A 13948-nucleotide genomic window follows, 5' to 3' on the forward strand; every position below is an offset into this window, starting at 1 on the left:
CAGAGCCCAGAAACAAACCCCCAAATACATGGAAACTTAGTATATTAGAGAGTGACATTACAAAGCAGTGGAAAAGAGATGGACTATTCAATAAATGATGCTAGGACAACTGGCTACCAGTATAGTAGAAATTAGATCCCTTCCTTATAAAATTTTTTTAAAAATTCAGTTGTATTCAAGTCCTAAACATGACAATCAAAAGTCTACAAATAAAATAACAAAGGATCTTTATGTCATTCAGATAGACACTTAAAGACACTGAAAAAGTGGGAGGGAGGGAGATGCAAGAGGGAAGAGATATGGGAACATATGTATATGTATAACTGATTCACTTTGTTATAAAGCAGAAAGTAACACACCATTGTAAAGCAATTATACTTCAATAAAGATGTTAAAAAAAAAAAAAGACACTGAAAGAGCATTTATAATGGAAAAACTCTGGTAAATCCGACTACATTAAAACTTATGTAAACATATATAAAAGGTCATTATAAAGTTATAAGACAAGCCAAAAATTTAGAGCAAATATTTACAGTGCTTATAACACAAATATCCATAATGTGTGTGTGCATGTACGTTCATGTGCCTGTGTATATGTCTCTTAGAAATGAATAAGGAAAATTCAAATAACCCAACCGAAAAACAGGCAAAGAATATAAATAGGCAATTCAAGGATGCGCAACCTCACTTTAAATACTACCGCATGTTCATCAGATTGGCAGAAAAAAAAAAAATACAGAAAGCCTGACGGTAATAATTGTTGGCAAAATGTAGAGAAGCAAGAACTCTCAAACATTGCTGGTGGGACGGTAAACTGATACGCCTCTTTTGGAAGGGTAGTAAAGCTCGTATGTAATAAAGCTAAACAGAGACAAGCCCTGTGGACCTAGAAATTTTGCTTTCAGAAATCTACCCCAGAAAATCCGTGACATATTTACACTTTACAAGGACACAGGTATAAAAATATTCATTGTAATATTGTTTATAACAGCCAAAAAAAAAGAAACTAAGTGTCCCTCAGTAGAGGAATGGATTTACAGAGGTATATTCATACTCAGGAATATTATTTAGAAACTAAATGAATAGAGAGATGTGTGTATAAAATATTGAGTGGGGAAAATAAGTTGCAGAATGATATGATTGGTATGATACAATTTATGTAAAATTTTAAAACAAATGCCACACATTGTTTATGGATACATTGATAAAGTATCAATAAAAGCATAAAAACATGGATAGGAAGGAACCACTAACCTTGAGGATGGTGGTTACTTCTGAAGTAAGAGGGAGTGGAATGGGATGGTGAAGGGTACAAAGAAAGTTTCAACTGTATCCATACCTTTTAATTCCTAAGAAGGTCTGATCCAAGTTTGGCAAAATATGAATAGCCCTTAAAAATAAGTGGTAGGGGGCTTCCCTGGTGGCGCAGTGGTTGAGAGTCTGCCTGCTAATGCAGGGGACACGGGTTCGGGCCCTGGTCTGGGAAGATCCCACATGCCGCGGAGCGACTGGGCCCGTGAGCCACAACTACTGAGCCTGCGCGTCTGGAGCCTGTGCTCCGCAACAAGAGAGGCCGCGATAGTGAGAGGCCCGCGCACCGCGATGAAGAGTGGCCCCCGCTTGCCACAACTAGAGAAAGCCCTCGCACAGAAACGAAGACCCAACACAGCCAAAAATAAATAAATAAATAAATAAACACACAATTTTGAGGAAAAAAAAATAAGTGGTAGGTACAAAGATGTTCATTATGTTATACTCCATGTTTTCTATATGTTTGAAATATTTCAAAGAATTTTTTAAAAAATCAACTCTGCTTGATGTGTATGCAATGGATTGGAAGAGAATAAGAGTGAAACAGAAGACCCTCAGGAAAGCATCTCTACAAATCCTGGCTAGAGTGATGGTGACCTAGATTAGAGGTGATAATAGAGAGGTGAAGAGAAGTGGATGAACGTGAGATTATATTTCAAAGGAATAATTTGTAGGACTTATTGATGGATTGTAGATGAGGAGTTCAGGAGAGGAAAGAATCAAAGTTGACTTCTCACTAAAGCAGTACGTAGGTGAAGGTGCTGTTTACTCGGATGGGGAAAACCGGGAATGGAATCAGTTGGAGAGCATGAAAGAATCCTGTTTTATGTTCATCTCTTATTTCTACTCAGACATAAGCTCTTTATGGGGAGAATCTTTTTTTATCTCCATATCCCCCAGAGTTACTAACATAACTATGCCAAATAATTGTTATATACATTGCTTAAGTAATATGTTTTGAAAACCAGACAGCCTTCCTTAAAAGTGTCAGCTTTCAAATAAGCCTGATATCACTTAATATTCTAATAACAAACAAACAAACAAAATTCCAAGAAGTTCCCTAAAAAGTTTTCCCATGTTACTTATTCAGATTTTTAACTTCTATACAAATTTATGCTTTCCACTTTTCTCCTAAGCCATTTTAATTAATTTCATATGATTTTATCAGTTGAATGTATTATAAGCTATGTAGTATTATAAGGTGTACCACTGTAAAAGGGATAGGATTTATTTATTTATTTATTTATAATAAATTCATTTATTTATTTTTGGCTGTATTGGGTCTTCATTGCTGTGTGCAGGCTCCTCATTGTGGTGGCTTCTCTTGTTGTGGAGCACGGGCTTCAGTAGTTGTGGCATGCGGGCTCAGTAGTTGTGGCACACGGGTTTAGTTGCTCCGCGGCATGTGGGACCTTCCCGGACCAAGGCTCGAACCCATGTCCCCTGCACTGGCAGGTAGATTCTTAACCACCGCACCACCAGGGAAGCCCAGGGATAGGATTTATAATAGGGTTATTATTACATAGCATCTCCTTATAAACTACTACTTATATATTTTAGTTACAGTTTATAGACCCCCTTATCTCATGTGATTCATAACAACCTCAATGAGTAGGCAGGACATTTCTATAACATTTAGTGACAGAGCTGAAATTCACACCTAAAGCATCAGGCTATGTAGACTTCATCCTAAAGAAACCTGTGACTTGCCCAAGTCACAAGTTTCAAGTGACTTGCCCAAGGACATTCAGCTAATAAAACTATAAGTTAATTTTGCTGTGCTTAAAGAGCTGTTGCTATTCTAAGCTTATAAACATTATGAAAATGCATAATGACAAAAATCTCAAAATTTATCCAAAAGATAGATTCTAATTATTTGATTAACTGTGAAGTCAGAATCACATGACAAAGAAGATTTTTCCACTAATACTACATAACTGGAATGGTAGGAAGAAAATCATGTAGACCGTCAAAGGATCATTTAAATAAACCGGTTTTCCCTCCTAAGATAAAAAGGTTACCAAGTTTCTTTCGAGAATTAACTACAGTTAAAAAGTAATACTTGAGTATATTGTGATAACACATTTTTCAATTATTATTTTTTTGTTGTTCAAACCAAAACAAGTATATGTCAACCACTGCATTTTGGCAACTAACCCTTTTTAGTGAACCATGACAATTAAGTGTTAGGTCCTAGGTCAATTTTTATTATCAAATACAGTGAGTGCTGTGATTTTAACCAATTTCAGAGTATCTTTACTTCCCCCTCTCAGTTTATCCCACTGGCTTGGGACACTTAAGAAGGGCAAGAGGACATGTTAGAAAGTAAATCAGAATTCAACAAGGGTGAGGTACTCAAAGCCATAAGTATAGAAATCCCATACAAATAAATGAAGGTCTTAACTGTTTTACTGATACTTCAGAAATGGTACTCTTGAGCACCAAAGGCAAATTTCAAAAGGTCTCAAGAAAACTGCTAGAAATTTTTAAATGTGAGAACAGAGTCATTTAAAAATACATATGATCCACATTTTTAGCAAAGTCGGTTCTATTGCTGGATTTACAAAATTGGTATAAATTTTATTTCTTTGTGATTTAGAGGGTGCACCTAAGTGGACACAGAATTGAGTTCAAAGGCATAACAAGTGTATGTACCTCTTCTTAAGTTCAACATTATATTTTTGTTGGATTTTATTCTGTAAATGATGAGAAACCAGTGATGGTTATCACACTGAGGAGAGACACCATGAGTGCTTTAATAGTATAACTTTGGCTGTAATGCAAAGAATGGATGGTTTAATAGCATTAGAGCTGGGAGGGTATTATAACAGAAGTTAGAGATTGACAAGGTGTTATAATAGTCTAGGTCAGGAGAGTGCTTAATAAAAGTCCAGCTTCCTGGGTCCTAGCCCTGGAGATTCTGAGTTGGAAGGTTTAGAGCAAGTTCTTATAATCCTAAGTGAAAAAAAGAGATAAACACTGATGACTGGTAGTGAGTTAGAGCATCAAAGGGAAGATAATCTTGATGCTGAAACCTTTAAGAGTATCAGGAACTCCTGAAAATTACAAGCTCATGCTTCACTTTTACCATAAATAAACACTGACTCACCTGGATCAGGGTCATATTTTAGGTCCAATGAATGTACAACAGGGTGGTATTGTTTCTAAACATAAAATAAAACAGATTTAATTTAACAACTTAGTGCCTCATACAAACATTTCTGTCAGTTTATGCAAGCAAATATATTATTAGTCAGTAGTACCATTCTTTTGCCAAAAAAACCCCACAAAAAAATAAAAACAAAAACCCCCAAAATTAGATCCTGAAAATCTGTAGCGAAGGGAGGAGAAAAGAAGAAAAGATCAAACTAAGTCTGAATTATACCTTTTATAGTATTGCCACCTACTGCATACACTAAGATATAGCACCATAAAAAAGCATAAGAGGGAATTCCCTGGTGGTCCAGTGGTTAGGACTCCACGCTTTTGTTGCTGAGGGTCAGGGTTCGATCCCTGGTCAAGGAACTAAGGTGCAGCCAAAAAAAAAAAACCAGGAAAAAAAAAAAAAGCATGAGAAAAGCAATCAAGCAAATTAGAGGCATAGAGATGGAATCTCGTGTTTATAAAGTACCAGGTAGTTTTCAAATTATGAATGGACTGTTTTTCAAAAGTTCGTTTTAAGACAAGTGTTTAGAACTCAGAACTCATATTCCCACAGAAACTCTGTTTTAAAAAATGGCCAGGCCACTACCACATCAGCACACTAATGCCTACCTATGTATCCTGTGATACACTGGGACTGCAATAGCAGAACTATAAGAACGGGATCCAAAATTCAGGCAAAAAGAAAGAGAAGAATGTCTCTCCTTTCTCTTGCCCAAAGTAGCAGGAGCCAAAAAGGTGTTTTTGTTGTTGTTGTTGTTTGTTTGTTTTTTAAAAAAGCTGTCTTTAGTATCCTCACCCCATCCATTTTGCATCAATTTTAAACTTCCACAGCAGTACCACCTAGGCCGGCCAATTTCCTTTCTTTTATGCAATACTGATTACTAGGTTTTGGTGGGGGAGGAAGGGTAGTAATAGAGAGGGAGATGCTGGAAAATAAATACATTTTGAATGTTTTTCCCGAGGAAACTTTAAAAGTGGATGAGGCAAAGGGAGTGGGGTATTTCTGGGAGGACTGACTTCTATGGAAGAAAAAAATGAAAAATTTTGCTTATAATCATCTTTTTCTCACAGAATGATAACTAAAATGTTTTAGAGAAAGTACCTGTCTTCACTCTCTAAAACAATTCCTGAAAGGAAAGCAACTAGAAAATTTATATGTGGAAGTATGCTAATTTCAAAAACTAATGACAAAAAGTAAAGCACAATCGAAAGCAACATGTATGTCTCACTCCAGAGGCAATGCCATTCCCAGCAAACCTACTTCCACCTCATCATGATTTTTGGAGCAAAACAAATTATACACAATTCATAAAGCAAATTTTGGTGTTATAAAACAGGTAGTCAATCTTCATCATCGATTTAACTAAAGGGTCTTCCAAAATATATAAACATATACAAATAATGTGCCAAACACAAATGACAGATAGAAGGAAAAGGCTTAAAAAATACATTTCTTTTTCCCTCCTGGCCTCAGAATTAAGTCACTGTCAGTCTTCCATCTTCAAATTCTATTTTATTTTATCATCAGCTGTATTCAAAACCTAGTGTGACTTAGGAGGAGACAAACAGTAGTAACTGAGGCAGGAAAGACAAAGAAAACAAAATGTCATTTACCTCCACTTGGATCTCATACTTTAATTTTTTTACTGTAGTAAAATAGACATTACATAAAATTTACTATTTTAAAGGAAAATCATCTTACCAGAACTTCTTGTTTTGCTTTTATGATTTTGATGACACATTCAAGGATCTTTCTGGGATACTGCTTACGTTTTGTGGCTATATCGACTATGATTTCATCAAACTGGTCTTCAAGGACTTTGATATCAGAATCTATTTCGAGGGAAAAATAATATCAAAAAATTCCTTAAAACACATTTTTTAATATTCTATATGAAAATGTAACATAATAAACTAAATTTAGAAAACACAAAATTTAAGGAAAACAAATATGGCAAGTTAATGGATGCCCCACTTTGGTAACTGGTTCATTTATTCATTGAACAGTCGATTACTTACTGAGCCCCTATGGGAAGCCAAGCCTAAATCAGAAAATACAAAGATGAACATAACATAATCCCTGTTCTCTAAGAGCTCACGGTTCACTGCAAGAAGCAGACATACAACTGCAAAACAACTGAATACATACAGTAGAGGTATGAACAAAATGCTATCAGGACAAAGAACAGTGGAACACTAACTCTGCCTTGGGAATTTAAGACTTTAAAGAGAAAATAACATTTGATTTGGAACTTGAAATATAAGTGTAAATCCATTGCATAAAAAAAGGTAGGGAAAAAAATAATAGGGAGATGCATTTGAGGCAGAGAAAACAGTATCTGCAAGATCAAAGAGTCTTTAGGAAACAGAAAAAGATCTAAATGGCTGCAGGTTAAAGTATAAGGAAAAAAGGATGATAATATATAGAAGAGCCACACTGTAAAGAACATTTAACATCAGGGATGCTAACAAGTTTTGACTTTATCATGTGCTGAACCAAAGGCGTGACAATAGCAGTGAGTGGAGTAGCTAGATCTGAAACAGGCACAACTGGATAAATGGTAGGAAAACGTAAAAGATACGGTGACTTTAGAGTTTCTTCGATTTGGCTAAAGCTATCTTATCAGTTGGTTTCCTATGTTTTAAAGTACAGTTGACCCTTGAACAATGTGGAGGTTAGGGGCACCAACCATCCTTGCCGTCAAAAATCCAAGCATAACTTTATAGTTTGTCCTCTGTGGAAACTTTAGAGTTTCCACATCTGTGGAGTCAACCAACTACAAATGGTGTCGTACTGTGTTTGGTGAAAAAAATCCCTGTATAAGTGGACTCTTGCAGTTCAAACCTGAGTTGTTCAAGAGTCAAATGTACTGATTCTCAAACTCTGAAAGAATGAATAATCACCTGGGGAACTTGTCAGAAGTGCAGAAATTTCTTTTTACTTTTTAAAAAACAGCTTTATTGAGGTGTAACTGTCATACAGTGAGCTGCACATATTTAAAGTATACGATTTGATAAGTTTTGACATATGTGTATACCCTTGAAACCACCACTACAGTCAAGATAATGAACACAACCATCACCCCTAAAAGTTTCCTAATGCTCCCTCATAATCTCTCCCTCCTGCTCCTCCCAAACTGCTCTCTATCCCCAGGCAATCACCAATCAAATTTTTGTCACTATATTCTAGTTTTCATTTCCTAGAATCTTATATAAATGAAATCATATAGTACATACTCTTTGGTAAGGAGAAGTGCAGAAATTTTGATTCCTAGTAGAGTTCTCTGGAATGGGGCCCAGAAATTAAGCACCCCAGATGAAATTAATGCAGGGGATACATCAACTTTATTTTGAAAATCACTTTAAAACGTAGCAAATATTAAGTAGCTAAAAATACTAAAGAGCTAGGTCCTCAGCTTAACTGGTCTTACGTCATTTGTGTTCTGCTATGTCAAAGTCTATGATAGAAATAGATCTGTTTATTTTATTGAGTAGAGCTTCATTAGGGAGAAGTTTGAAACGTTACATATTTTGAGAACATTTTGAGACACTGCTGACATACATCAGCATAAACATATATATCATAAAGATTAATGAGGTATATATCATGTATGGTCTTCCATTCGTGAAAAGAATATTCACTAAGTCCAATTAAACTACTTCTTCTGAGAGTATTATAAAATATAGTCATTTCTTACTTTGAATACTCATTTAAATGAGCAGTCTTCCCTATATTTTAATTTATTATTTAAAAAGTTCAATCACTAGCCTGAAAGGAATATTGTAACTATTTCACAATCAGTTTAAAAAAACAAGTCTCCCAGCTAAATCTTCCATGTAGAGAAGAAAATGGTTTCTTAGCGCCACCTAATGATAAAGCTACAAAACTGAAATGTATAAATTTGAGCAGGGAAGAATTTGTCATTAATCTAACAAACACGTACTGTGTGCCAAGCCAAGTATTGAAAACATAGTGATGAGAAAAAATATATATAATCCCTGCTCTCAAGGAACTTATCTTTTAATTCTTAAATGTGTCAGGTCTGGCCTTCTGAATTCAAGTCCTTTCAGGGTAGAAGGGCAGGGAGGAAGTTGGTTTCATTTGCACATTCATTCATTTATTCATTCACTCATTTGCACAATGATCTCAATGAACAAAACAGACAAAAACCTCTGCCCTTGTGAAGCTTACTTATTGATTCTATGTATTAGATCAGACACAGATCCTATTAATTCTACCTGCTAACACCTCTTGAACCCGTCCTCTTCTCTCCTTTCTTAGGGTAAGTCTTCGCCACCTTTTGGTGTATTACTGCAATAACGTCCTAAGGTCTTAGAGGTTCTCCCTTGAATTTCTCCCTTCTCCAATCTGTCCCCCACACAGCCAACAGTTAGCTTTCTAAAACACAAGCCTTTTCTTGTTATAGTAGTGCACCCTTATCTGTGGTTTCACTTTCCGCAGTTTCAGTTACCCACGGTCAACCATGGTCTGAAAATATTACATGGAAAATTTATAAGTTTTAAATTGTGCACCATTCTGAGTGGCATGATGAAAACCTCGCATCATCCTGCTCTGTCCCACCCAGGACCTGAATCATCCCTTTGTCCAGTGTATCCTGCCCATTAGTCACTTGGTAGCCATTGCTGCAGTATCGTGGTGCTTGTTTTCAAGGAACCCTTATTTTATTGATACTTAATAATGGGCCCAAAGCACAAGAGTAGTGATGCTGGCAATTCAAATATGGCAAAGAGAAGCTGTAAAGTGCTTCCGTTAAATGAAAAGGTGAAAGTTCACAACTTAATAAAGGAAAAAAATTGTATGCTGAAGTTGCTAAGATCGCCAGTAAGAATAAATCTTCCATCCATGAAATTGTGAAGGAAAAAGAAATCTGTGCTAGCTTTGTGGTCGTACCTCAAACTGCAAAAGTTACAGCCACATTGCATGATAAGTCCTTCGTTAAGATGGAAAAGGCATTAAATTTGTACAATAAGATATTCTGAGAGTGAGGGAGAGAGATCACATTCACATAACTTTCATTACAGTGTATTATTATAGTTGTTCTATTTTATTATTAGTTATAGCTGTTAATCTCTTGCTGCGCCTGATTTCTAAATTAAACTTTATCATAGATATATATAGGATGGATAAACAACAAGGTTGTACTGTATAGCACTGGGAACTATATTCAATATTCTGTGACAAACCATAATGGAAAAGAATATGAAAAAGAATATACATATATATGTATAACTGAGTCACTTTACTGTACAGAAAAAATTAACACAACATTGTAAATCAACTGTACTTCAATAAAATTTTTTAAAAAATAGTAGATACAGGGTTTGGTACTATCTGAGATTTCAGGCATCCACTGGGCGTCCTGGAACACATCCCCCTCAGATAAGAAAGGACTACTGTAATTTTACTTTAAAAACCTTCACCAGCTTCCTATTACCTACAGGATAAAGTGCAGATTCCTCAGCATATCCTACAGGGCTTTTTGTGATCTGGTCCCAACTTATCTTTCTGGCCACATCTGTCATTAGTTTTCCCAATTCACTGCTGACATTTTGCAAACATATCACTCCTTTGTGCCTTTGCATATGCTTTTCTCTTTGCTTCAAATGTCCTTCCTACCTCCTTTCTGTCTAGCACGCGCTTACTTATTAAATGCATTTCCTTTAACAACAACCTACTCTGTTACGTCTTCTCCCACTTCCTAAAGAGTAATAGTGATTCTTTGTCCATTTCCTTTCCTTAATGATGAGTTCCTAAATGGTAAGAACCATATCTTTTCATCTATTTCCTGGAATTTGGCATAGTGTCTGGCATTTATCAAGTGCCCTTGAAAGAAGGTAAAAATGTAGTATTCTCAACTATTTCCCCTCAGAGTTATAAGGGGGAAAAGGGATAGAGAATATCCACACTTCAGAGCCATCCACCCAGGCTGCCAACCTGTCAGAAAATACATGGTAATCTATAAACGGATGAATCATATTGCTGAAGGCAGTCTGGACCAAACAATAAGGCGATTCCAAAGTGACTTCAAAGAACAAGAGTCAGATAAACACACAGTAGAAGCTGTGTAGTTTGAAAATACTCCTAGGTGATTCTGATACACTGCCCCTCCCCCACTAATTGGCAATCACTCATAGTATCTGGAAAATCTGATGTTATTTTTTCCATTTTAATATATAAACCGGAAAGTGAACTTTGGTGACTTCGAAGAGGATTAATGCCAAGGATTAAACAGTGAAGTCTTCTGGGCAAAGAATTATCTTAATGTTGAGGAGAAAAATTATAGCCACAGAGAATTACTTGATGGGCTTGGAATAAGCTCAAGGGTATAAGTGGTTAATCTGAACAGCCAGCAGTGATATCAATCTCTGTTGGTCAAATCTCCATACTATCACCATGGGGACCAACAAGACACTCCAGTCCTCTTACCGGGGCAGCCCTTCTCCTGGACATTGCTGGAGAGTTCTGCCTCTCTTCCCACACTGATCATTCGTTTTCTACTACATTTTTTCCTTCCTACACTGACCATTTTCTTTCTATTAAAACTTTTATTTCTTTAGATATGTCAACATCATTAGTTAGGGTACAATCTAGTCTGCTCTAGACCAGGAAAATATTCTGTTTTATTAAGGAGGTTTCTACAAATACTGACCTCATCCTTTACATGGTACTTTTATAGTTTAACTTCACATTTCTAAGAGCACTTCACTCTCTACTCAAAGGATCACTTGTAAAAATACAACTTGATTTATAAAGTATTAAGCATAGAGAGTCTCTGGACCTGTTTCTTCATCTGGGGATAGTTCTACAGTATTTTCCAATAAGCTATTGACAAGGGTACTTTTGAAGTTTAATCAGATGAAAGTCTTGTTGGGAATGCCAGAGAGTATATATCAATATAAAGGATCACAGTAACCACTACGTTGCTTGCCTCAGCTTATGACCTCAATAGTCTTCTAGATTAGTTTTCTCTTTTTTCCAGCAAAGGAACTCTTCCACTAAAGGAATTTTAAAAGAAGTGACACTGAAAATGGGGATTAAGAATTAGCACTCAAAATAAAACTAGAGGGAATTCCCTGGCAGTCCAGTGGTTAGGACTATGCACAGGTTCGATCCCTGGTTGGGGAACTAAGACCCTGCAAGCCTCGCAGCACGACCAAAAATAAAATAAAATTAAATTAAATTAATAAATAAAACTAGCCACAAAAATAACTCAGAAATGAATGACAGAGGGACAAAGCGAAATCACATACCCATAAAGTAATTGTCTGAAGCTTCCTGCCATGCTTGCCCATTAATGCTGACATTCTCTTGCACAGCTGATTCAAAAGTCTGCAATAAAGTCACAACAGTCAAGTCACTGAAAATAATTTTACATACTGAATTCAAACATTTTTGCAAAATAACAACTTCAGATTTGTGATAGAGAATATTTAAAAAAGTAGCAGGGGCTTCCCCGGTGGCGCAGTGGTTAAGTATCCGCCTGCCAATGCAGGGGACACGGGTTCGAGCCCTGATCCAGGAAGATCCCACATGCCTCGGAGCAACTAAGCCCGTACGCCACAACTACTGAGCCTGCACTCTAGAGTCTACGTGCCGCAACTGCTGAAGCCCGCTCACCTAGAGCCCGTGCTCTGCAACAAGAGAAGCCACCACAATGAAAAGCCTGCACACTGCAACAAAGAGTAGCTCCTGCTCGCCACAACTAGAGAAAGCCCGCGCACAGCAACAAAGACCCAGTGCAGCCAAAAATAAATAAATAAAAATTTTTTTAAAAAGAATGCATATATAACTGAATCACTGCTGTACAGTAGAAATTAATACACTGTAAATCAACTATACTTCAATAAAATAAATTTAAAAATAACTATCACAAAAAAGAATGTGATAACACTATATTATGTGGTTTTAGATAAAGAGATGTCAACATAAAGTCTCTGCCTTTTATCTGCTCTCTTAATTATAGTAAAACAAGTTAATTCCCTTGGTAGTTTCACACCTTTTATCTTCTAATCCACTTTCTCATCCATTAAATAAGGTATAATAGGTTAAGCCAAGTTCCTCTTTTTTGTAAGGTAATTAAATGTTCTAAGCACCTTAGCACTTCCTAGAAAGGGGTAAATTCTAAGATCATTACACAACAAAACAGTCTTCTCCCAAGAAACTACTAAAAATGTCCTCAGGTATGTCTCTATTCTTCCCTTGCTTGCAAGGAGAAAATGATATAAGAGCCAGTGTACACAACACTGGAATACAGAATCACAACTCAGGGAGTGTTCATTCTTCATCCATTTAACCTTTATTTTGGTTGCACTGTGGTCATTCACACTCAAAACTGTACTGCATTATAAGCATTTTAACTTTTTTTCCTGAATATAGATTGTGTGCTTCCTTTCGACAGGCACAAATCCCTCAATTTGTTGTGTCTTTCCCCAAAAAACTATCTTCTTCAGGGCTTTACAAAATATTTAAGAAAGGAAGGGGAAATGTATTATAAGGGCCAGTGTGTGATCTTACTGAAGTTTATAAGCAAGACAGCTTCCTTATCTACTTTAGACTTGTAGGGAAAAAGTTTTCGCTCTCTTCACAAGATGTTCTAAAACAAACAAAAGGAAAGACCAAAAGCTAGCCTGGTAACTGACTGACTGACTTCCAAGATTACCCTCTCCTAGAGAATTTCGCAGAGTCTCTGTCTGCACCTTCCAATAGGGGAGCAACTAGCCACTTGATGGCTGCTGAGGCCTTAAAATGTGGCTAGTACGAAAGGAGATGAGCTGTAAGTTTAAGACAGATTTGAAAAGCTTAGTATGAACAAAAGAATGTAAACTATCTCGTTCATTTAACTATCTCGTTCATTTTTTAATTATTACAAGTTAAAACGATATCTTGGACATGGTTAAATAAATGTTATTAATTTCACCTATTTTTTCTTACTTTTAATTTCAAGTTACATACATGGCTCGCCTTGTATTTTCTATCGGACAGCACTGGCCTAAGTAATTAACAATACCCAGCTGCCTCTAGCATCTACTTCGTTCCCTCCCGTGTCCCGGGCTGCTTCTAACCAAGCGTGGGGCACCGTTAACTCTGCCGAAGGCTGCTGTGCGCTCTTTCTGACCACTGAGACCGGGGGTGTGGAGACAGGGGGTGATAAGACAAGACTGGGCCCGTACCCACTGCGCATCTCGCAGCACGGGCTCCCGAATCTCCTCTGGCAGCGCGTCCCCCAGCTTTTGCACGAAGCAGCCGCACAGTTCTAGCATTTCCGTCACGGCCCGCTTCGAGGTGCAGCGCACCCGGAAGTCTTTTCGGGAGGTGGCAAGGATCGAGGCCCCATCGTCTGTCCCGGCCACTCTCTCCACGTCCCGTGGAGGAGAAAGGGCCACCGACTCAGCCCCCTCCATTTTTCCAACTTGAATTGTGGGCGGGAACTCTGGGAGCGGAAGAGCTTGT

The 13948-nt window shown here is 37.1% G+C and overlaps 1 protein-coding gene across 1 annotated transcript in view; it reads right to left on the reverse strand.

Moving 5' to 3' along the window:
- The window catches only part of NSL1 (NSL1 component of MIS12 kinetochore complex), a 51769-nt gene extending 37849 nt beyond the window's left edge, over positions 1–13920 (reverse strand). The window contains exons 1-4 of the mRNA XM_061185579.1: positions 13669–13920; positions 11749–11827; positions 6179–6309; positions 4421–4475 (exon numbers count right to left, since the gene is read on the reverse strand). Of these exons, the coding sequence (XP_061041562.1) occupies positions 4421–4475; positions 6179–6309; positions 11749–11827; positions 13669–13899 (496 nt within the window). The 5' untranslated portion in view covers positions 13900–13920. The remainder of the gene's footprint in view (positions 1–4420; positions 4476–6178; positions 6310–11748; positions 11828–13668) is intronic.
- Positions 13921–13948: the final 28 nt, after the last annotated feature.

The sequence above is a fragment of the Eubalaena glacialis genome, chromosome 3 (assembly GCF_028564815.1).
Source record: "Eubalaena glacialis isolate mEubGla1 chromosome 3, mEubGla1.1.hap2.+ XY, whole genome shotgun sequence".
In the NCBI taxonomy this organism is placed as follows: Eukaryota; Metazoa; Chordata; class Mammalia; order Artiodactyla; family Balaenidae; genus Eubalaena; species Eubalaena glacialis.